The 24,450-nt window shown below is 36.0% G+C and overlaps 1 protein-coding gene across 3 annotated transcripts in view; it reads right to left on the bottom strand.

Annotated features, from left to right (window-relative positions):
- LOC114461632 (adhesion G-protein coupled receptor D2) overlaps window positions 1–23,161 on the bottom strand; it is a 96,735-nt gene extending 73,574 nt beyond the window's left edge. For 2 of the 3 annotated variants that reach the window (XM_028443868.1, XM_028443865.1), the window contains exons 1-20: window positions 22,970–23,161; window positions 22,837–22,873; window positions 22,530–22,554; window positions 21,436–21,660; window positions 20,615–21,256; window positions 17,128–17,304; window positions 16,930–16,997; window positions 15,528–15,818; window positions 15,250–15,361; window positions 14,928–15,074; window positions 14,611–14,713; window positions 12,601–12,712; window positions 12,296–12,351; window positions 11,949–12,075; window positions 10,425–10,528; window positions 8,711–8,813; window positions 8,270–8,423; window positions 7,081–7,214; window positions 5,593–5,708; window positions 3,801–3,921 (exon numbers count right to left, since the gene is read on the bottom strand). In XM_028443868.1, coding sequence (XP_028299669.1) covers window positions 3,801–3,921; window positions 5,593–5,708; window positions 7,081–7,214; window positions 8,270–8,423; window positions 8,711–8,813; window positions 10,425–10,528; window positions 11,949–12,075; window positions 12,296–12,351; window positions 12,601–12,712; window positions 14,611–14,713; window positions 14,928–15,074; window positions 15,250–15,361; window positions 15,528–15,818; window positions 16,930–16,997; window positions 17,128–17,304; window positions 20,615–21,256; window positions 21,436–21,660; window positions 22,530–22,554; window positions 22,837–22,872 — 2,853 coding nt within the window. In that variant the 5' untranslated portion in view covers window position 22,873; window positions 22,970–23,161. The remainder of the gene's footprint in view (window positions 1–3,800; window positions 3,922–5,592; window positions 5,709–7,080; window positions 7,215–8,269; window positions 8,424–8,710; window positions 8,814–10,424; window positions 10,529–11,948; window positions 12,076–12,295; window positions 12,352–12,600; window positions 12,713–14,610; window positions 14,714–14,927; window positions 15,075–15,249; window positions 15,362–15,527; window positions 15,819–16,929; window positions 16,998–17,127; window positions 17,305–20,614; window positions 21,257–21,435; window positions 21,661–22,529; window positions 22,555–22,836; window positions 22,874–22,969) is intronic. The other variant, XM_028443867.1, reaches the window with a different exon arrangement.
- Between the last annotated feature and the right edge of the window lie 1,289 nt (window positions 23,162–24,450).

The following is a 24,450-nucleotide window of genomic DNA, read 5'->3' as shown; positions in this document are numbered from 1 at the left end:
GATATACAATAGCATGCATATAAATATTAATTCATACTTTGACTATGAAGACTACGTAGGCATGAGTTATTTTATCAGTTTAATGATTGAAGAAACTATCAATTAGCATTTCTTTTATGATCTATATCTGCCTACATCTATTATTATAGGGTTGGGCTCTAGATCCCTGGATACACAGGGCATTAAAAGTCAAAGGCTAAAACATGGACACTTGTAAATACAATTCAATTCATGACATTGCACACACAAAAACACACACACACACAGCTCTGTGGTACAGCAGTAACACTACTACCGGTGTTGGAAGTCAACATTGTTTGTACGAACAGGTTAAAATTTCTCTGTTTTAATATATAGCGAAAAATTACCCCTCAAAGTATTATTTATTCTGCAAATAAAGAGATTAATGGAAGCGGGTGGCAAAGTTCCAACAGAAGTGAGTGTATTTGTCTACAATAAATAAAAGAAAACGGGGAAATAAATAAAAACAAGGCTGATAAAACAGCCCAAATCTACTGAATTCAGTTGCACATTAAACAAAATGAAAAATAATCCTATGTAAAAACAGTCATAACAGAGAAGTCACTTAATAATTAAGAGGAAAAAACTGTATTAATTAGAGTCGACATGAAAAACATATAATTAGACATGAGCGGACAAACAGAAGCTATTTATGGAAAGCAAAATGGCCTAAGTTAATGATCAGACTGCAGCTAACTCCACTATTGATTTTCCTGGTAAATATACAACTCAATTAAAGATGTAGCTTATTAAAAGCCCACAACAAACAGCAGCAGCACAGTGTAGCGATGCAGGCGAGGCTGTGCAATGGTGGAGCCGCCTGCTGCAGTGTGAGAATTTAATGATTTCACCCGAGCCCTCTCTGTGATCACTGCACTAAATAATGATGCAACTCAAGTAAAAAGCTGTGTTTTCTCTTTTAAATTCTGAACATTCTCAAGCGGCAATGACCACAGGACAACGTTTACAGCTCATTCACTTCTCAGGTTCTTTATACAGTATATATATACGTTTGCTTTATAGCGGGGATGGGTAACTATCACAGTGGGGGCCACAAACATGTGATTGTATCTGATCCAAGGGCCATATTAACATTTATGTCAGATTGATCTGAGCATTAATATAAGTGGGCAAAAGGTTTTGTCTTTTTTTGTCTTTGTGGTTTTGTCAGTTTTTAGTAATTTCCTGTGTTTTTGGAGTCATTATGTGTGTTTTTGTGTTCTTGTCATTTTTGTGTATTTTTCTGTCATTTTCTGCATTTATGTTGTTGATTTGTGTGTTTTTGGGGTCACTTACTGTATTCTTGTTGTTTCTATATTTTCCTGTCATTTTGTGTGTCTTTGGAGCTATTCTGTAATGTCTTGTTGTTTTTTTGTCCAAATTTTTGTGTGTTTTTGTGTACTTTGCTGCGTGTCTTGGAAGTTGTTTTGTGTATTATGTTGGGCTATATATTCCTTCCAACTTCTATAAATACAATTTTTGGAGATTTGTTTTGGGGGTTGCACAAAATTAGACCGAGGCCCACGCGTGGCCCCCGGGCCACCACTTGCCCATGTCTGCTTCATAGCCTACAGCCTTGTTTTTTATGTATTTAATTAAAATTGTGTCACCTGAAATGTCTAGTAATTAGTTAAAAAAAAATCCCCCAAAAAATCAGGTAAACACTGATTAAAATTCTATTTAATTTTTATGTTTTTTGGAATTATTATTTTTCAAATGCACGTCACAAACAATAAAACTTTCTCAAATATAAATCTAGTTCAACTAAAATGCAGTATAAAAATATCTGAGGTGGTACACTAATCCTGGCTACTCTGTATGTGTAACGCACTTTAAAAAAAACATGATAAAAAACTAATTCTAGGAAGAAAAAAATGTCTGACTGGTCGCCGGACATCTGTGATATCAAAATGGGGGTCACGACCCAAAAAAAAGGTTGGGAACCTCTATCGTACAGTGTTTACGTGAAACATAACTTTCTTAAGGTTTGCCACCAAAAAGCATGTTTTATCAGCACGAGGAGCTGAAAGGCAGCATTGATGAGCCACAAACTAAAATAAAGCTGAATAGACAAAAGCAAAGAATCAAACAAACAGTAAAAATCCACTTTACTTGTTAGGATGGAGCACATGCTTAGCACAAAACAGGCTGAGGCGCTCACTTCTTCCTTTTTCTGTTGCAGCCTCGTCATCCTGGCAAATAGCAACCTTGACAAGCTGCGTGTATACGCACGGTGTTATAACCGCCAAATAATAGTGTATAATAGAAAACCTTTCTGTCCATCACTGACAAACAAAAGATGTTTACAGAACAAACTTCTGAGTTTATGTTTTGTTTTTGGGCCTGCCAATCCTTTATTTGACATTATTTAAATTTGTGCCAGCTAACGTCAAAAATATGAAAAGAAAAATGTGCAATAGAGAGTAAATAAAAAGAGCAAAATGTTTGGTTTTGGTTTGAAGAAAAAAAACTTGAAAGTTAAGAGCGAATTTTCTCAAAGTGTGGTCGAAGGACCACTAATGGGCCATGAGGTCCCCCTGGTGGACTGCATAGTTACATCCTAACTTCATCATCATATTTAAAGAGCTTAAGAATGTCTCAAACTGCCATATTAGGAACTAATTAAATTAAATCAATACTAAAGAAAGGAAATATAGATGTACATTTTAAACATAATTAACACGTTTGACTTATTATAGATGTGGCTGCTATGGAGGATATTAAGATTTTGGTGTTATTTAAATGGTTAGATCAGAGGTTGACCCCATTTTCATATCAATAATTTTCCAATTACACAATTTTTTGGCTTAAATGTGTTTTTTGATCATGTTTGTTATACTGCGTTACAAATACAGAGTAACCAGTACTAGTGCACAATAGTGACACTATGTACCAGCTCAGATATTCATTTGAACTAGATTTATATTTGAGAAAGTGAAAGTATAGAAACACAATTGCTTGAGATTGCCTGTGGTGTTTAAAGTTGAAAAATAATAATTTTGTAAGCTTCCTTTCTCTTCCTGCACTGTATATCTATTTCTGTGATGGATTGTTTTTTAAATGTGCAAAATAGATCAATACAAATAAAAAAATAAAAACCTATTACATAATTTTAAAGGGTAATTATTTTCATGTTATTACTAGACATTTCAGGCGACCCCACATGGGGTCACGACTCCAAGGTTGAAAAATCCTGAATAAATTAATTTTTTAAAATAAAAAAATATAATTTGAATAAGTCATTTTTAAAATTGTATTATTGCTAGACATTTCAGGTGACCCCATTTTATTTCCAGGCGACCCAAAGGTTGAAAAACCCTGGGTTTTAGGTGCACCCAGAAACCAGCCTCAATATGGAGTCTTAAATGCTAACATTCATGTAACAAAGCTCACTTTGCATTCACCGACTACGAACAATGATCCAGACTTTTTTTTTTTTTTTTTTTAAGGATTTTTTTGGCTCTAGTGGCCTTTATATGACAGTTGCTAGACAGGAATGGGGTCAGAGAGAGCAGGGAATGACACGCAGGAAAGGGTCCCAGGCCGGGAATCGAACCTGGACCCGCTGCAGGTGAGGAACTACAGCCTCCGTACATGGGGCGGAGCGCTCTACCCACTGAGCTACACACCGCCCCATGATCCAGACTTTTAACAGACACAAACACATTTTATGTGCGTGAGCATGCATGTATACAGCGTACATTATATACTGCATGTGAGTGTGTGCATGTGTGCGTGCGTGCGCGTGTGTGTGTGTGTGTGTGTGTGTGTGTCTGTACCTGCAGGGAGTTCAGCAGGATGAAGATGTAAGCCAGAACAATAGAGAAGGGAACCAAAACGCCACACAACCACGTCAGTCCCAGAATGGGCAGCAACACCAACACTGCTTTCACTGCCGACCTGCATTCACATACAAAACAGAAATAATCCTCCTGAAAGTTGTAAATATTTACATACATGCAGCTGAGAACTTGTTGAAAATATGCTGAAGACTCAATTGAACTTGAAGTGCACCACGTACAAAGAATTTCTAACAACCACTTCTTCATCTTTTTAATAAAGTTGAGCCCAGGGCTGGATTTTGCTTATTTTTATGCTTTTGGATGCTTAACTGTGCAACTCAGCCAACATAGTTATTCCGTGTGTAACGCCATGCAGCCAGGAAAGCTCACGAGGTGACAACTTCCCACCTTAAAACCACCTTTAATTCTGTTTAGAGTAAATTAGCTTCCCGCTCAGGTGACCGCCAAAACCGCAACGTTCTGTGTGTCTTCGTGTGTGTCGGTGAGCGTTGGTGTGTGACATGCCGTGCAATGAGCCCACGTTTATTTAGTGGAGGAATGAGTTTGAGTTTCCAAGACGGCTGCCACCCACAGGTGCCAAAAGGTTCAAGGCCTGCATTGAAAACCTTCATAGAGCGCCTACTGTGAGCCTTCGTGGGCTGGGGTTGGTGAACAAACATATCTTCTTACTGATAGGATCAAGTAGAGGCTTGCTGGGGCCAATCAACTAAATCACACTCAGATGAATTTTCTCTTTGATGAAAGCTTGTTTAAAAGAATAAGAAAGAAGAGGACAGGAGGTGAAAGGATGACACAATTGTTCCAACACTGGCACTGAGATCAACTCTGTAACAGCAAATACACAAGAACTGAAACACAAATATTTCTAATGTCTTGTTTGCGAACATCTAATATACATGATATGTGTGTGATATACTGCTAAAAAAAAAAAAAAAGAAGAAGGAAAGAAGGATATTGTTCCAATGAGTGTGCTTAAGTCAAAGGTTTTAAACTATGTTTTTCTAGATCATGTCAAACTTAAGGCCCGGGGGCCAAATCTGACGCTTTAGACCATCCAATTCTGCCCAGGAGAGAAAGTAAAAATCACAAAGAAAAAATCAATAATTTTCAATGTTAAACTATTGGAAAAAAATCAACATTCTTACAAAATCCTTCATTTTTCCTCGAATTATGATATAATATTTCCCTTAATTAAGAAGAAATTGATCACAAAATCTAGGAAATTTAAAGTCAAGATTGGGACTGATATCTGTCACTTATTGCTTGGATATTGATGGTTTCTTACATATTTTGTATTTTATGTGTACGTATAAGTGTAAATAAGGACAAAATAATGTTGAAATTACTCAATTTCCCGCATAAAATATGCGGCCAATTTAAGTTTAAACTTCTCCGTTTTTGGCCCCTGAACTAAAATGAGTTTGACACCCTATTTCTAGATATACTGTCAGATAAATGAATGTTGTTTAAATTAAACTTTCAATATTATTTTTATTTAAATGTTTTTAAGATCACAAATTGTGCCTTTGCAAATACAATGGGAGAATTAATTACTTGCGAAAATGACTACTGCAGTATTATTACAACTGTTACTAATCTACTTCTTATTCTGTGTGTAAACTACAGATCCATTCTGCTGTATTTCAACATGTGTTAATGTGCCTGAATGTCATTTTCTAACTACAGAGTTGCTGCTGTGCAAAGGCTTGAGGCGATGGTTAAGGAAACTATATAAAGAGGACAAACAGTGCCTCCCTGTGGTCAGCACCTGGTTTGCTCATAGGCTTGTTCAACAGGACCACTACCCATCGCCAACATGATGGACCTTCTCTTGGTGGTGGAGATGGTGATCACCACCACTCTGGTCAAGACCAAGATATTCACCTGCAAAACATGAGAGAGTAAAAAGTGAGAAGTGCCTTAAAAGGTAGAGGAAATAAAAACTATTCCAACCTTCAACTATTAACTGGCCAGGATTAAATGATGGGAGAGAAAGCAAACATTAAAGAAATAAAGGTTCAATATTTAGATATCTTTAGGAGCGACGCAGGCCAGGATGAGAAATATACAATTAACATCATTAACACCAAATAAAATGCAAAGAAAGTAATAACGAGAATCCTAAATAAGTAGCAGAAATTAAAAGAGCATTAAATTATTAGACTGTATTAGATATGGACCGGGAACATAATGTAAAGTGGAACTAAAGTGCAAAAATAATGATTGAGAATAAAAAACTTTCAATAGTTAGTTGCAAACAATTAGGGGTGTGTATTGCCTATTACCTTCCGATACATAGGTGACGATACGATACGATATATCCCGATATTAAAGTATAGGTGATAATTGCAATTTTTTTTTTATATATATATATATATCCCCGCGACCCTGATAAATGGGAATAAGTGGGTATGAAGATGGATGGATATATATATATGACTTAACTAATCTATAAATGTGTACACCTTCATGAAAACATTATGTATAAAATATATTTTATTGACATATTTTACATTCAAAACATTGGCTTTAACATGCCATGTGCCAACAACTTAAAATAAAAAAATTACATAGAATCTGCCTGTGGCTTTTAAACCAACTTTGACTTTAGCGCAACTTAACTGAGGTATATGCCTAGAACAACAAATAAATGCAGAAAGTTAGTACTTTCTTTTTAGATTTTTTTGAAAAAACACAAGCTGGTCAACATGCCCAGGTTTCAGTTCTTTGCGCAGTTACAAAGTCTCCAGCAGTGGAAAAGACTTTCCTGGTTAAATAAAGGTAAAAAAAAAATAACAATATTAATTTTTTTTAAATCAATATGGATGCATTTTGAATCGATCCGAGAATCGTGCAACGTAATATCGCGATATATCACAGAATCAATTTTTCCCAACACCCCTAAAACAATATTTCTAGTATTTTTATTACTGCACTTTTCCAGTTGTTTAGTTTTATAATGCAGGTGATTTGCTTAATTTAGTTTTTATCAAATGTGATGGTAAAGGTGCAGATGGGGCTTGAAAATTCACCTTTGTTCAACGTGGGGAGTACCCCCAAAAAGTTAGATAACCACTGGATTATATGGATGTGATCCCTGATTAACAGTGATATTTGAGTTTGTAATAAAAAAAATTAAAAATAAAAGCAAACTTGACTAAACAGAACTTGTCAGTGTGTAGGCTACGTGTATTATCTAACCCGCTTCACACAAAGTACACAGTTGTAAAAGTGTGATTCAACTGAAAGAACTGACCATGATGATGAAGATGACAGGACCAGCGAAGCCCCAGATAACGCCGTTCTGGACGCTAAGCCAGCAGTAGCCGTCGGCTGCATACTTGCCTGAGGCAGAAGCGAGTGTGATGGTAACTATGAGCACCGGCAGACCTACGATGAGTGAGAGAAGCTTTATGAAAGGAGGCTGGTGAGGGAAATACATTAAAACAGGAAGAAATTGATCATCTGGACTTTTCCCTCACAGGAGGCCGTCAGTAAGAGAATATTTATAAAGGAAAAAAAGAAAAAAAAAAGAATAAATTTTATTGTAAAACTCAATAAAATTTAGATTTACAAACGGATCTAACCCCCTACCAATACCCTGCCCCCACCCCATGCATGTACAGCTACAGCACAGCCATATTCAGGTAGATCACATATCACAGAGCATGAGTGCATATACGTGAATACATGCATATGTGCTCATGTGTTGTCATCAACACGTGGTACCTTTTTAATACGGTTTAGAAATTGCACAGCAACTTTCAGTTTACAGAGTTTTTGTCATATCACGGTGATACGAGTAGACCAACACACTCGTTATTCTATCTTATCTATTTCTGCTTATTGAGTTACAAATGTGCTTATTATTTGAAATGTATTGCATTACCTTAGTTTCTGCATTTTATTTCTTACACATGTAAAATACATTTAGACTGTTTTTTTTGTTTCATTGTTATTGTACAAATAGAGCTCCCCTTGTTTTCCTGCCAAAAGACTATAGGTGGAACTAGCAGTTTTGCTAATTCAAGCATATTTCATGTGCACTTTATATTAATTTGACCCCTGTGGTATTTTTTGTTTTGTTTTTTTGTCGTTTACCTGTGTTAATGTGATTGTCTAAATGTGAATATGTGAGTCTGATACTACACTTAATTCTAAACACTTAAGAAAGTTGTATTATTTATTATTATTATTATTTATTTATGTCATTAAGAAATGAATGCTTATTTTTTTCTGAAATTGTTTATTAAGTTTTACTTCACTCCACTCCATTTTGGGCATTTATGTTTTATTTTTGTATCTTGTTTCAAGTGTGAGATACAGACTTTTTTGCACAATCATATTTGTGTTTGTTTTATTGCCGAGCTCAAAATTAATTAAATAAAAAATGATGATACTTGTATAAATGTAAAAGAAATAAGAAGGCAAACAAAGCATTGTACCCCAGCCGATGAGATAATAATACTTCATGTGTTGGTCTTCGTTCAGGTTGACAGCGACCACCTTACTCCACAGCAGCAGTCCCTCAACAAGCATCCAGCTAAAAGCTGCCATGAAGAAGAGATGGAGCAGCGCCGCCACCAGTGTACACGCCACCTTTAAAACACACCAGCTTGTGTTAGATTTAACCATGATAAAGTGGAGCTCAAATTTGTCATTGTACCAATCAAACGGGTTTCATAATAAGATATTTGATAGTGGCCCAGCTTTTACATTTTCAACATATTTTAAATATATATATATATATATATATACATAATATTTTAAACCATTAAAAACCTGGTCGTCAGCAGTTTCAAACAATTACCTCCCATAAATAGTTCATTTTAACTTTATGTTGTGTTACATTATTACAACACTAACTCCATAAATGATCCTTGTACCTTGTTGTGAATGGCTGAGCCACTGCAGAGTAGAATAACCTGAGCACACATCAGAGCTATGAACAGGTTCTTATGGATGGCCGTCCGATCTGATTTGGGGATACTGTGGATGCAAATAGAAAATGTCTCCATGTGAGAGAAGTGGTGATGTAATAGAATCACAAACAAAATGTTGATTTCTAAATTAATGACTAAAAAGCTGAAGCAAAAGTTAGGAATCAGAGTCACTGTCTGAAAACCCTACACAGAATGACAGGTTTAACATATTAATTTAGATTGTTTACTCACATTATACATAAAAGATGCAGTTTAAGGGAATTGACAGGAACATTTGCTGAACAGATCCTAATTACCTCTTAATTTTAGTTTCATAGCTTGAGACCTCCATCACTTACTGACTACCAGTTCCCACTGCTCGGCTCTGTTTGCATTCCAGTAAACAAATGTGTGTATATCATACCGAGTCACCGTAAAATGCATAGCTGCACTCTCTGTTAAAGAAAGGTTGTAAATTTGTCAAAGCGCCTTCCCTTCAGCTGATCCTGATCCCTCAGTGATCGTAATGGTAATTACCAGCAGCAGAACACTGCTATAAACCTTCAGAGCAGACTCACGTGTAGACAGCCATAATTACTGGGTCGGCACTGGTCAATAATCAACAAAACTGGGCACTGGGTTGCTGCAAAATTATATCAATGTGTTTTACAAATATAAATGCTACATTTAAAAAAAATGGTGTAGATCATAAGTACCGTGGATGGAAGAAACAAATAATTAAAATTAATTATCATTTAAAAGAATGAACTCCCTATAATGCAAGCAAAGCTGTTTCCTCAGTGGTTTATTAATGAAATGGCTACTCAATAACACATCGGCAGACCCAGTTCTAGTTATTTGTAATAGTAATATCAACAAAAAGACAAAGTCATCAACATCTCCCGCCAGACTGGTTCTCATTATAACTCACAACCTTTTCCTAAATGTCCTAAATCTAAGAACTAAGATGTATACATGAGAAAATATTATCACATCATAATATAAAATTACTAACTATCTTAAACAGTTTCTAACAAAAGCTGTCCCCTTTGAAGATACCTCGAACATAGTAAAGAAAAATGGAACAAGGGCAATAACTCCGGGAAAAATAATTGCGCACTTCTCATTTTCGAACTCCATTAAGGTATTGAGCCATATACCAAGTTTGGTTATCCTATCTTAAACGGTTTCTAGGAAAAGCTGTCCACTTTGAAGATACCTCGAACAGAGTCAAAAAAATGGAACAAGGGCAATAAAAATAATTGCACGCTTCTCATTTTCAAACTCAAAGTATTGATGCCCTGAAGCCACACATCGAATTTGGCTATCCCATCTTAAACGGTTTCTGAGAACAGCTGTCAGAGTGAAAAAATGGAACAAGGGCAATAACTGGAAAAAATAATTGTGCACTTGTCATTTTCAAACTCAATCAAGGTATTGCTAACCTGAAGCCACACACCGATTTCATATCTTCACATCATATCTTAAACGGTTTCTGAGAAAAGCTGTCCCCTTTAACTCGGACAGATGGATGGACAGAGCTCAAACCTATATCATCCTTCCTCTTTGAGACGCAGGATAAAATGCATGAGACAAACTGTGCTTTTGTTGTTGCACCTTTTAGAAATAAGAAACATTGGCAGAAATGGGGACAAAAAAATAATAATAAAGTACTCACTCGAGAACCGTGAAGAGCATCAGGGTCACCATCAGAGCACAGAGAGAAGCACCAGAGCCAATGAACGTCAACTTGGTCAACATTAGTTCTTCCTCAGGAGTCCACTGAGATCACAGAGGATGGTGCAGGTTTGTGGGAGTTAAAGGACAAAAAGAAAAGTGAGGTCACTGTAGGATGTAGATATTTTGGTAAAATACATTGTTCTCTTGATATATATATATTTATTTATTATGGAGTGCAATTATTTAGTGAGGCTGCATCTTCTGATTTTACAGAAGATAAACTAATCCATTTATGCCACTTGTGTTGACAGCAAACTTGGAAATTTGTCTGACCCAGAAAGCGGTGTTAATTTTGTTTTAGTCCACTACATTTTTTAAGTGACAATAACTAGACTATGACTAGTTTAAAGAAAATATGCGCAGAAGAAAATGCATTGATATTATAGTTAACTAATAAAAATAAAACTAGAATTTTGTCACATTGGACGAAATGTGGTCTTACGCAGATATCACATCAAATCTGTCTGCGTTTATTTACAAGCATTACTACCGTCAGGGCAAAATTGTTAGTTATGTTTATTAACATATTTACTCATAGACCTTATTCTTTTTAAGGCTTTAAGTTGAGACTTTTCATTTCTGCTGTCTCATGTTTTCTGCTCTCTTCTCGAGGTCAGCTTCCCAAAACACATCTTATCCCTCAGACACAGAGGCATGACACACTCACATGCCTACACACACTCACATAGTCACACATACACACCCAATACACATCCATTCATACACACACTCACATAGTCACACATACACACCCAATACACATCCATTCATACACACAAACACCATACACGCACACACCTCCAACACTCACGACAATCAGGAGATACCAGAGAACTGGTTGTTTTGACCTAAAGAAGAAACTTTTCACCCTCTTCTTTCACCTCCACCCTGTCCTCTTTATCTCCTGGGGGGAGGAGGGAGGGGGACTGAGGGGGAATATACGTGATGAGTTAGAACTGTGCCACTCTGTCATCGGACGTCCGCCCGGGGCGGTCACTAATTTTGTCCATCTTTGTACTCCTTTTTATTTAGTTTTATAATAAACCTTTTTTATAAAATCATCAATGCCTCGCCTGGACTCCATCATTCAACCAGAGCAATAAATCATGTCTCCAAATGAGGTCAACCGCAAATTTGCCGTAACACTACCATCCCATCAAGTTGATGAATGGTAATTAATTACACAATTGGTATTTTAGTCGATTATATCTGTAACAGATTTAGTTGACTAAAATCATAATTTTATTTACTGTAGTTGACTAAAACTAGACTATGACTGAAATAATCCTGATGACTACATTTTGACTAAAACTAAGTTGCATTTTAGTCAAAATACTACGACTGAAACTAAATCCAACATTAACACTGCCAGAAAATGGTCTTATTACACGTTTGTTAGCAAAACAGTTGCACTATTACTTGCTGTGTGCCAAGTTTTAGGCTTGAGTTCTAAAGTCACTACCTTTGATTCTAGATAATTCATCAGCACTGCAAAGTTGGTGGTATGATTACAATGGCAGGAGGTGGCACTGGAACCAGTAAAAGTCACTGTGCACCCATCACTGGACCAGCTACTAGTATGTGTTCTCCTATACAGTGAAACACACACAGACAAAAAAAAAACATAATCTATCGCAGAATGTTTCACTTTGAATCAATATGCCATGCTTATTATCTGCTAAACTCAAAACATTATGGTAAGATAGAAAGGTTTCATACCTCACTATTCAAATAAATAAAAGTTCACCCCTCAGAAATGAAACCAAATTTGCAACACATCTGATCATAAAGGGATGTTCACAAACTTACATCAGGCTAAAATTCCAAAAGGCACAAACAGGAGAAACTCTCTGTGAATATTTCACCTGGAAACAAACACATGTATGGAACAGTTAGTAAAGTGACATTCCTGAAACTTAGTGATTTTATTTGCATGGTTTAAATAGTGATTATTATCATTGTAGAGTTTAGAAATATGTTTCTAGAGTTGCTTTGAATATCTTTTAATTTACATTATTATCCATTCTCTAACATTCTTTCTCAGTTTTGTGTATTTTTTCACTGCAGCTGCAAAAATCAGGCATTCATGCAGAATATAATGCAATGGACCATACCACATGTGTTGGAGACAGGGTGTACTGAACAGAAATGGGAACATTTTGGGCTTTGGATGAATCCCGGATAGTAGCTGATATGACAGCAGAGGCAAGGCGACCTGGGAGAACTCTAAGAAAAGAAGGACAGGGTTAATGTTCAAGTGTCCATCAGTATATATGATATGACATGAGGCAATCTCCTGTCTTTAAAAAAAATTCTAAACTAAAGTAGAATAACACAGATTTGTTTTCATTGTATCAACTTTACAAAATAACAATTTGCCAAATTTCCCTCTGAAAGTTCACTCTTAGTGGGTGAATGTGTGCTAAAGGGTGAATTTGAATGATTATGTAACTGATTCAAACCAAATTCTATTAACCATACATCTGACAGAGCATTAGCATATGTGCATGTGCACATGCTTATGGTGGTAATAAAAGACACTGCATAAATCATGTTCCTTTACCATTTACACCCAAAAAGAAAACAAAACATAGTGCCATGCCAATCTAATAATAAATAGTGAATAATTACATATAGAACACATTTTTGTACATAATTGTGAGCTGTTGTTGAGTTCATAAAAATCTGTTAAAAATGATGTACCGGTATATGAATTGTTAACATCAGATGTTCAAATCACTTCCATGGCGTTGGGTGTATTAAATCAGGCATTAAAACTACTTCTGAAGGAAGAATTGGTCGCTCTCAGGAGCTCAGTAAAATCCAGAGTTGCAGTGATAGGATAATGGGTAATAAGTCCAGCCGTGAAATTTACTGGCTACTAAATATTCCACAATCAACCAGTGGTGGTTCCAATTGGAAGCCACACTTCTGTCAGTTGTGGCTACAATGTAGACTGGTGTGAATGCAAATTTGTTTTTCAAAAGCACTTTGAGTGTCATGAAAAGTGCTAAATAAATCCAAGCCATTACTATTTATTATTATGAGTACAGTGCCCGTCGGAGGTATGTATTCATATTGACATTAACAGGAGTTCCACAGTGTGAATGAAAAAAATGAATGGGATATATATATCTATATATTTTATTTTGGTAGCCAGAACAGCTGTTTCTTGAACCATTATCAGAATCAGAATCAGAATCAACTTTATTGGCCAGGGGTGTATGAATACACACGAGGAATTTCTTTTGGTGACCTGTGCTCTCTCAGGTAGTGTAACATTAAATAATAACAATCAACTAGAGTAAAGAAAAATAAAGAAATAAAAAAAAGAAGTATAAACATAAATATAAGAGTAGTTAGACTAATATGTGCAAACTAAATAAAAATAACAGATAATAATAATAATAATAATAATAATAATAATAATAATAATAATAATAATAATAATAATTATCAACATTTCCTGAAAATTTCATCAAAATTCGTTCATTACTTTTCAAGTTATCGAGTACAGACCGACAGCGTCGCACTACATTAGCATAGAACAGAACACTGATGAAGTCACTGTTGATGACATCATCAGTTTGACACTGATGACAACGCTGTTGATGACATCATCAGTTAGAACATTCTGATTAAAACTTCAATGACATCACTGTTGATGACATCATCAGGTAGAACATTCTGATTGGAACTTTGATGACATCACTGTTGACGACATCATCAGTGTTCTAAAACATTGTTTTGACAGGAGTTGCACAGTGTGGATTGGTCATTTTAAATTGGCTTTGAAATGACCAAATTACTCCAAAATTAAGGATGCACACACTCGGGGTATGCGCAAGCCGTTGACAAAGTTTCACGTCGATCAGACACTGCGTCGGGGAGATATTCGCTCCCTAAACCTAATGGAAAGCCTTCTTAGAAGGGTGCAGCGACATCATATTAAAGCTTATGGTTTAAAAATAGGATGTAACTCAACTTCATGTGTGTGTAAAGGCAGGTAAAAAAATACTTTTAGCAATATAGTGTAAATACTATATATTTTTATATTATATAGTTATTGTACTAATGTACCCATGCAACTTCGGTGTGTTTAAATCAGTAATGACAGTAGCAACCTTTCAACTCTGTTCTGTTGACTTGGTGTCGACTCCATTTCTCCAGGTTCAATGTCACTCAGGTGGCTGTAGTGGGTATGAACAAACATCACCTCCTCATAACCTAAGTAGGAAAAAAATAAACAATAAAGTGGAGAAAATTTGCTTTTGTGCAGGTGGAGAACAAAATTAATTGTTGAATATTGTTTTAATTTCAGCATTGTTGCAGCTTTTTGTCATGATAGGCACCACTAAACAGTGTGCAAAGCTTTTAGAGGTCGATGCAGCAAAGTAATCACAAGAAAAAATCAACACATTAGTTAAAATATTATTCTAACCTTGTGAATGAATCCGCCGAAGCTCCGTTTCAGAGATAACCAACTCATCCACACCTTTGCTGCCAAGTTTATCAGAAGTGACAGTGGATGGATTGAAGACTTGACTGCAACTCTCCTGGGAGAGCTTCTGCCACATTATGTACACATCTAACGGCAAAGAAAATGTTCGGAGAAGTAATAGAGACACTTGGCTATTGTATGTTTAATAAGGATGTAAGTTCTCAAGCGTGCACTTAAAAAAGCTTATATCACTTGTAATATGCAATATACAGGTCAAAGAAACATACTTTTATAGGATAGTTATGTTCAATGCTTATAATACCTATGTTCTTTGTAGAAAGAGTGAAGCCCCTTCTTTCAGCTGACAGCAAATCTGCAAGAGTTTCAGTGAGATTATCAATGCTCTTCACAATGGTAAATGGCCCAACACTGACCTGCAAAAAAATTAAAAATAAACGTTAATTGGCTCCCTTAAGACACTAAAGAATGACTGTAATAGAAAAAGTAAGCTTGATTAATTCAAAATTTGCACAATATGTAATTCAAACATCAGGCAAGTGACGTTTTAAGCCAAAAGCAATGAAAAAAGAAACCACGCACCCCTTCCTCTGTCAGACCCATCCATTGCGTGGCTAAATTTGGCTCCAGCATCAGACTTGCAACCTTGACGTAGTTGGTTGCTATTGATACCATCCTCTCTGTTGCATTAGCATCAGTAGAGGAACTGCTGGCAAGTGAAGTGGTGTCAATCTGAAAGAGGTGCAGGACATCACTGGGAGTCAAGAGCTGTGGGCCATCAGCCTCGATGGTGTGCAGGGCAGCCTGGGACAGCTGCTGCAGGAGGGTCAGCTCTCTGGTCCCTGAGGTGTTGATGTTTTCATCCTCATTTACCTGCATGGGTGAAAGCATGGATGTTTAGATCATCTTCATAAAACACACAAATCCTACAGATTTGTCTGATTGCTATAACTTAAGTTCAAATCTGGATATTCAACAAAAAAAACTGTCAAAAAAAGACATCTGTCCTTAAGGCAGTGGTTCCCAATCTTTTTTGGATTGTGACCCCATTTTTATGTCACAAATTTATGGCGACCCCAAATATTTTTTTCTATAATTACTTTTTGATGATGTTTGTCATACTGTGTAACAAATAGACCAGGATTAGTGCACAAAGTGACAAGATGCACCAGCTCAGATATTTTGATACTGAATTTTTTTATTTTTTTTGGGAGGGAGGCCTTTTTTCTTTCTTTTTCTTAATACTGCATTTTATTTGAACTATATTTAGATTTCAGAAAGTGAAAGTATAGAATACAGTTGTTTAAGATTGTGCGTTGTGTTTTAATTTTGAAAAAGAATAAATATTAAAAAATTTAAACATGTACACTACCAGGTAAAAGTTTTAGGGTTATGGTTAGTTTTTTTTGTGTGAAAATGCTAAAGTTTATTGTGTCATTGCACTCTGAAATGAAAGCATAGAACAAATAAGGAATTTGAGTTGAAAAAGAAATGATGAAATCCATGAACAATACTGTTCACCTGATGCTCATGAGGGTCTGGTACCACAGTGTGTTCTAACACTGCTTTTATACAGACAGAGGGGGTTGTACTGAAAGTAACAAAGAAAAGTTGTAACACCTGTAGGAATTAGTAGCACCAGCTTTCAAGGCTGAGTCAACCTTCATTGCTGCAGAACAGCTTTAAATTATTAACCCACTTTGTGTTCCCTGAAAAAAGCCTATTTGTATAATTCTGAAATGTACATTATTTTTCAGTTTTGGGCAACCAAACCTTTTTTTTTTTAACATCTGGCTGTTCAGTAATTGCCTTTGTACCATTTCAAGCTATTCATTGCACTTGCACAACTTGAATTACAATAAATAACTGGGAAAAATTAAGAGTTCTCTAAAACTTTTGACCGATAGTGTAATTATTTAACACATTTCATGTGAACCCAAGGTTGAAAAACACTGCCTTAAAGTGATATGATACCTCAACTCACATTAGCGTCACGGAGCAGTTTCATGAAGAATGGTGTCATTGGTTGACTGAAAACATCCAGCACATCTGCTGAAACAGTTAAAGATGCTTTGAAATTCCAATGTTATGACATGTAACATGAGATCTGACACTGCATTTATTTTTTTTAAATCTCCAGAATGAGTAAAACAAAAATGATTAACATTAGGATAAAAGCAACCTTTCTTAAACTGACACACAGCCTCTCTGTAAGATTTGCAGCCTGCAAAGTCAGTCGTTTTCTGAACAGGATCAAATATGCCACAGTCCTCTTCAGACTTTGGGCCGTGAAACCACTGGACGGCAAAGGTTTGATTCTGCGAAGGAGGACCATGAAGGAGAGAATGCAAGAAGGTATCTGCCAACACACACAGGTGAACAAGTGAAGGAAAATTGACATGTTTATTGAAAAAAAACAATGATAAAAGCATTCCTTTGTATGGTTGATGCTACAATGTCCCAATCCGATAATCAGATTTTATCGGACTGCATCTAAGATCTCCGATATATATTATATTTATTCACTGTAGATATTATGTAGATATTATGTTGAAGGTTAAAATGTATGTAACCAATTGGCTAATAATAAATGGGTCAGTTTTCCTCATACCTACTGTTGCTGACTATTGTTCTCTGAGTAACATCACTTGATCAAGCCTTTTATAACATTCTACACTACAAAAAAAGTAATAAAAGTATGTATGATTCGTGCTGATATCGTATAGGATTGATATCGGCCAATACTCAAGGCTGCAATATTGGTATCGTATCGGAAGTAAAAAAGTTGTATCGGGACATCTCTACTAGCTACAACACTGTGCCACTGTTAGCGAAACCAAATGAGCCATCCGTGATTTAGGTATACAACTGAATGTCTTTATTCCAGGTGATCTATTATCATTTAGTTTTAAACCAATTTATAAGCATTCAGTAGTTTAGCTTTCTCATATATATCTGAAGAAAAACCTGTGCACCAATCTAGCACGACAAGATTTGCTAATTGAAGAGTTATTATGTTGAATGATTAGCAGTGCATCTTGCATGCTATCAGTCTGCTAAAGCTCACTCTTATGTTTGTATGTGGTAGAAAGTTTAGTTCACCCAGTCATGTGCATATTCTGCTCTGTGGCCCATAGAAGGGTCTAGATTTGTTTTTTTTTGTGTAGTTTTCTTGAAATATAGACTAGCAACTCTCATTCCGTTGCATTTATTAATTGTTTTAGCTGCCTAAGGCTGCACGATTAATCAATATAAAATCAAAATTGGATTATTTATTGAGGGGGATTTTAAAAAAGTCAAAATCAGAAAACAGATTTTCGTGGAAAAAGATTACAGATGTAGTGCTAAGGTTATGGTCTCTTTACAAACTGTTGAAAAACCAGTTTCAAGCACGTTTAATGTGACAGACTCCCACTACAACCTCGTCTTTTTTCAAATGCAGGTTCACTTTTAAAAATGCTGAGAGATTCATTTTTGGTTTGGGCAGGTTGTTATTTTATCAAACCAACAGGGGATTTAACTTTTTTTGTTGAAGCTTTGCAATACGGAAATTTGTTTCAATTAAAAGAAAATACTTGCAATAATTTAATCCAGTGTCTTTATTTTTTTTTTAAATGGGAAAAAAAAACCAAATTGAAATTGGAATCAAAATCGCATTTTTAACGTAAAAAATCTGGATTCTGTTTTGAGCTAAAATGGTGCAGCCTGATGGCTGCCCATTCTTCTGTCTGCTTCACCACCTTTTCGTTTGCAAAATCCCCACTAAATGAACTGAAATTAAACCAACACCAACTGGTTTTGTTTAGTTCTTTTTTCAACCACAAGCCAAGTGACATAACATGCACTGTGCCTATGTGTATGTAATTTTTCTTACAGTAACCATATGTTGATGTATCTTTGGACATCTGTGTTCAATGAGCCTCTGTAACTCATGGCACTATTGGCAGCAAAGAGGCCCCAAAAAAAGTCAATATAAATGTAATTAGTACATGTGGTTTCTTTGTGAGGTTGATCAAAGTTTGCCAGGAAAAGTTTGATTTAGAGGATCGGAAAAAAAAATGAAACTTGAAGCAAAAGCCGCCATTAGCCAAACAACAAACTAGTTCATTAACAGAGTTTGTAGAAGCTCAATCAAATAAAGCTGTCAAACCAATTCTGACACAGTCAGTTAAATATTTCTGAGGGAATCCAAGTGCAGCGTCTCGTGTCCAGGTTTGGTTCCCCGCGCCTGAGTCAAGCTTATGGACTTTCATCGCTCTCTGGGGACAATGATGTCAGACTGGGAGAAGTCTGTTTTAAAGGGTGGGACTCCAATGATGTGAGTCACAAAACATTCACTCGAACTCTTAGGGAGCCCAAATACAACATGACCACCGACCACTTAATTCTCCAAAAAGGGAAAAAATACCCCATTTTCCTCAAAGTTTTAGAAGCAAAAATGATTTATTATTTATTAGTATTTGTGGTTGTACACTGTGTTTATGAGTAATTAGCCAAGGGGTGATAACACACATTTTGAAGAATCTTATTTTGTAAATAATATAATATGTCGTTCTTCCTGGATACATTTATTTCATCATTTACGCTCATCTACCACATGGTGTGGGACCAAGACTGACCTTTGTATTTTAAGTTCATGTTCTAATCAAGATAATTTCTATCATTATTTTGTGTATTTTCTTGTTGTTTGTCTATTCTTTTTATCATTCAGTATATTTTTTTGCTTTTTTTGTGTCTTGTTGGTATTATTAAAATTATTCTCTTTCATTGTGTGTTTTTGGTGTCGTTTGGTCTTTTCTTATGTTTCTTTGTATGTTTCTCAGTTTTTTTGTGTGTATTTTGTAGTGATCTTGTGTATTTTCTCTCATCTAGTGTGTATTTTTAATGCTTTCATTTGTTAATATTCCTCTCTCTCTCTCTCTCGAGTACCCCCTGTAGTGCCATTGCGTACCCCCATTTGAGAAACATTGCACCATCCGTTACCGTATGTGCTCACTTTATGCCTGGTTTTGTCCTTTAACTTCTATGTTTTAATTTATGAGATAGAGAAAATGTCAATATTCAAATTCCCAATCAGAAACCATAGAACCAAAGTTGTGCACCAAAGAGTCAATTTAAAAAAAACAAAAGAGATGTTATGTGATCATTGTGTTGTTACTTTAGAAACATTTCCATTAATTATATTGTATGATTCGAATAATCAGAGCCACTAAACCTAAACCCAACATCTCCCACCCTACTGTTGGTCATTGCATCATGACTGAGTGAATGCATTTGCTAAGAACATGTGGTGAATAACTGATACCTGTATATATTTTGGTGTATTTATTTCCTATGCTCTGTATTTATTCCTGCTATGAAGGCTGCATGGGTGGAGTTTCGTGCATCAGGCCAGCTCAGATCTTGGCTTGTAACTCAAGGATGCAGTCGAAAAATGCTTTCGAATGGTCTCTATGGGATTGTTTTTCAACATAGCAACTCCACCCAGTATCAGTGCCAAACTAGCTTCACTGTAAACACAAAAACTTTTTTTTTTTAAACCTAGATCTCCCACTGAACCCAATGGACAAAAGAGATGCTCTGCTGTTATAGTGTAATTTTTTCCTCGACTTTGTGTTTGAATCAGATCTTGGCAGTCATGTCCTCCAGTTACATACAATTAAATGTACCTTGACATAGGCTGCCTCTCCAAAGCGTTCTAAGGGAAGACTCTATTTCCATGGCTGCTCCACTCCACTTGAACACCAGCCCGAGGGAAGGTGGTGAGCACTTCTTTTCCATGATGGCTATTTCACTGCTGTTCAGTACCCGATTCCAAATGTGCAGCTCTGTGATGCTCCCTGAGAATGACTCATCAGCTTTAAAAGAGCCTCCATAGGTGTCCTGTTCCTGTCCGATAATAAAAAGGCCTCCGGGACCAAAGCTGTCTGTGGCGTTAAGGCCTTCACCCTTTGCGATTAACACACCATCTGTGTGAAGGGCCCAGCGTCCTTCATTATGGCTCCAAGAAACACACACAGAGTGCCATAAGTCGTCATGGTCGAAGGCCTTAAGGTAAGGCCCATGAACGCCATGGACAAGCAGAGCCAGCTGCACATGTTTGCCTCGGGTCAAGTTTGCACGAAGCTGGAACTCATTCAGGTAAGATGGAGTGGAATAGGAAAAAATCGCTGAAAATCCAAAGTCTTTTGGGTCAAATTGGAGATGGGTGCAAATGGTTACTGAGTCCATGGAGGAGAAGTTTTGCAGAAGGCGTGCATGCTTCCTGTTTGAACGCCCTTCAAAATCCAGAACTAGCGACTGAGGAGAACCTTGAACGTAACCAAACAAAACAAAAAAAGAGAAGTTAGAACCAAAATCGCATAATAATATTCTCTGAAAAAGCAAACAAACAATATTTCTACACTGAGAAAAAAATAACTCAGCATATAAATCTAGTTGGGTAGGAATTAAATAACAATTTCAATGACAGCGTGCACAATGAACCTACTTGTCACATGTGTCACAACTTTTCTGGAGATCCACACAGGCTGGGAGATGCTGAGGGACTTTAAAAAGTTGCTTAACTCTTGGTTTTCTGCTGGCGTGGCCACGGTAGCTAAAGCTCCGGAGCGCTGATTACACAATTCCAACGCAGTTTCCCACTGTAAGCGATCAGGCACGTACTCAAAGTAGGATTCATCATTAATCCCTGCCCCCGATGGCACTGCAAAGACTTAGTTAGAGAAACATATGTTACTGGACTTGATGGTAAAGTCCAAGGCACTTTTATTGATCCAAACAGGTGACTTTACGGATTCAGCTTAAATATCCAATGTTAGCAGTGAAACCACCTCAGCCAAAAACCAAACTAACTTTACCCTTTTCTGTATATAAATAAAATAAATACCAAGGTAAAATGAGACAGCAGGAAGTACACATTAATGAGTGTATTTAACTTAGAACTTGCCCAATGGTGAGTTCAACTTTTCAAGAAAATCTGAAATCATTTCCAAATGTTTTGACACAAGACTAAGAAATGTAATTAAATACAATTAACTGAAAAACTCTTTGAGATGGTTCAAAGTTTCGGTTGTGTAATTTTAAGACAACCCCCGTACAGACAACCCCCAGTGCTATTAGTACGGTTACCGAAGTACAAGTACATAGCTAGGTTTAGGGTAATAACCTAATATCGCAACAATTTTTAGGGTTAGGGTTAGGTTTAGGGTAAGGTTTAGTCTTAGTTACGTGGCCTAAACTGGCCAAAGAGGGGCGCTGCATACGGATAGAATGTCGATATATTGATACGGCAACCGTACGGCTAGCCACATTTTAACTAGTGTGCGTGCGAGTTGACTGGTGACTAATAAAAAAATTCAACTATTACAGCCATACATTCAAATTGTTAGAAAAGCTTAATAATCATCAAATTTAATCTTTTCCTGTAAAATAAATCACTTGATAAACATGTTTTGTCACCTAAAGCCAGCTGTTGAGCATGACTGTCGGTTTTAAGCATAGTTAGCGTCATGCTAACCAATTACCTCAAAATAAATTAAAGCATTCATGATTGGCTTCAACTTAATGAATAATGAGACTCACCTGCTACATAGCTGTGAAAACATATCTGTAAGAAAAGCCAAAGTTGAATATATCAGTAAGAAATTACAAGCAATATGTGAACCATTGTTTCTCTAACAATCTGAAATATCACACATACAGTATGTAAAGGCTTATGCTGAGAATATCTGTTCAATATTCTCTAAATGATGTTTAAGAATTGTACTGTGTTTATTTTCTATTCTTATGTTGTGGCTTACATTTTAACATATATTAGCCTATATCAGTTTGACAGAATCTCTACAACAATAATTTAAAACACCAAAAAAACAGTGGGGTTGTCACTTACGAGCAGGCCTAAACTGTAGTGAAATAACCAGTGCATTCTGTAAATACAAGATTAAAAAAATAAATAACACCTCATTAAAAGGGTATTTTAAGTCTTCTTTTAAAAACGAAGCGGGAAAAAGCTGTTTATTTACCTGATTGATTTGATCCGTTATGGGGACTTCTCATTTCAGTCACGCGGTGTCCGTGAACGCACCATTCCAATCCTCAGAGGCTGAATTGTCCGTTTTCTTCTGATTTAAGACGCTAAACTTTTCTGGGAAGTTTTCTGCTTTTTCGTCTGCATGCAGTCACTGAAGAGGAGGATGTAGTGACTAAGTATGAGCTGTGGAGGATGGAGGGGAGGTTGTAGAGAGCAGTGGGTGTTAACCTACAGCAGGGAGAGGGAAAGAGAGAGAAAGCTCCAGACCAGAGTTGGAGCTACAAGTCCACGTTCCTACCAATAATCAGGCACAAAAAAAAAAAGAATTAAGAAAGTTTTAAATATTTATTTATCTTTTTGGCATCTAACTTCAATAAACTGATGGATATTTGCTGGAGATTATATTCACAAAGATAAGTAGGGCTGGGCGATATGGACCAAAACTCATATCTCGATATTTTTTCTCAAAATGGCGATATACGATATAAATCTCAACACTTTTAATTCAAATAAAGTCAGACCAGAAAAAAAACAATTCTGGATGAAATTTGCTGATGCAAAATGCCACACAGGCTCATTTAAAAACAAGCAGCTTCTCAATATGTGCCACTTTTGGCTCTTTTTTTTATTATTATTTATATCATAGTGTTCCATCACTGTGCCTGCGTTATAGAATGGCTTACAGACTCAAAGATTTTTCCTTCTGCTGATGTGGGTTCGAATCCCTCTTCTGACATGTTTTTTTTTTTTCATTTTAACATATTTAACACGGCTAATTCTACCTTTAAAAAATACATATACGAAAAAAAGAAACATTTTAGGGTATTTCCTGGGTTAGGGATAGTGTTAGGACTAAAATAAAACTGACGGAACTATAGCTAGAAGGACACGGATCCAGCAGATAAATGCAATTTCAATGTTGGTTTATGCTACATTTTGAAGTTTGATTATAATTCCACTGATCGACAATGAATTTCAATATTGGAAAAATTATTGGATGTTGAACAAAAGCTTTATTTTTCCACACAACAGTTTAAGAATCCAGCAAAACAAAAGCAGGAATAAGATGTACCAAAAAATATACAAGTGTATCTTCAGTGCAAATGTTTAAAAACATGCAAAAAGCAAGAGTCATGCAAACAAATTAAAATAAACAAATATTATGCAGTAGGAAAAAAAAGTTTTTTCTCTCCTTTAAATTAGAAAAATAGAAAAGAGCAAACCTAAGATGCCACGTTTTTACTTCTTTGAAATGAAAGACAGATGTGAGATCACAAACACAACTTTAGTTGTGAAAGCCCGACGATGCAAATTGATACTTGTGCTATTCAACAAATAATCTGTCCGATGAGGCTTTTTAAAATATTAATTTCCCACAGTATGGGTCTTTTTTGCCTTCATATGAAAAGCACAATTATACATGTTCTGCAAGTACAAACATGGGCAAGTTATGAATTTTTTTTTTTTTTTTTA

The sequence above is a fragment of the Gouania willdenowi genome, chromosome 4 (assembly GCF_900634775.1).
Source record: "Gouania willdenowi chromosome 4, fGouWil2.1, whole genome shotgun sequence".
Lineage (NCBI taxonomy): Eukaryota > Metazoa > Chordata > Actinopteri > Blenniiformes > Gobiesocidae > Gouania > Gouania willdenowi.
Note: the sequence above shows the minus strand (reverse complement) of the source record. Positions and strands in the feature narration are given on the sequence as shown.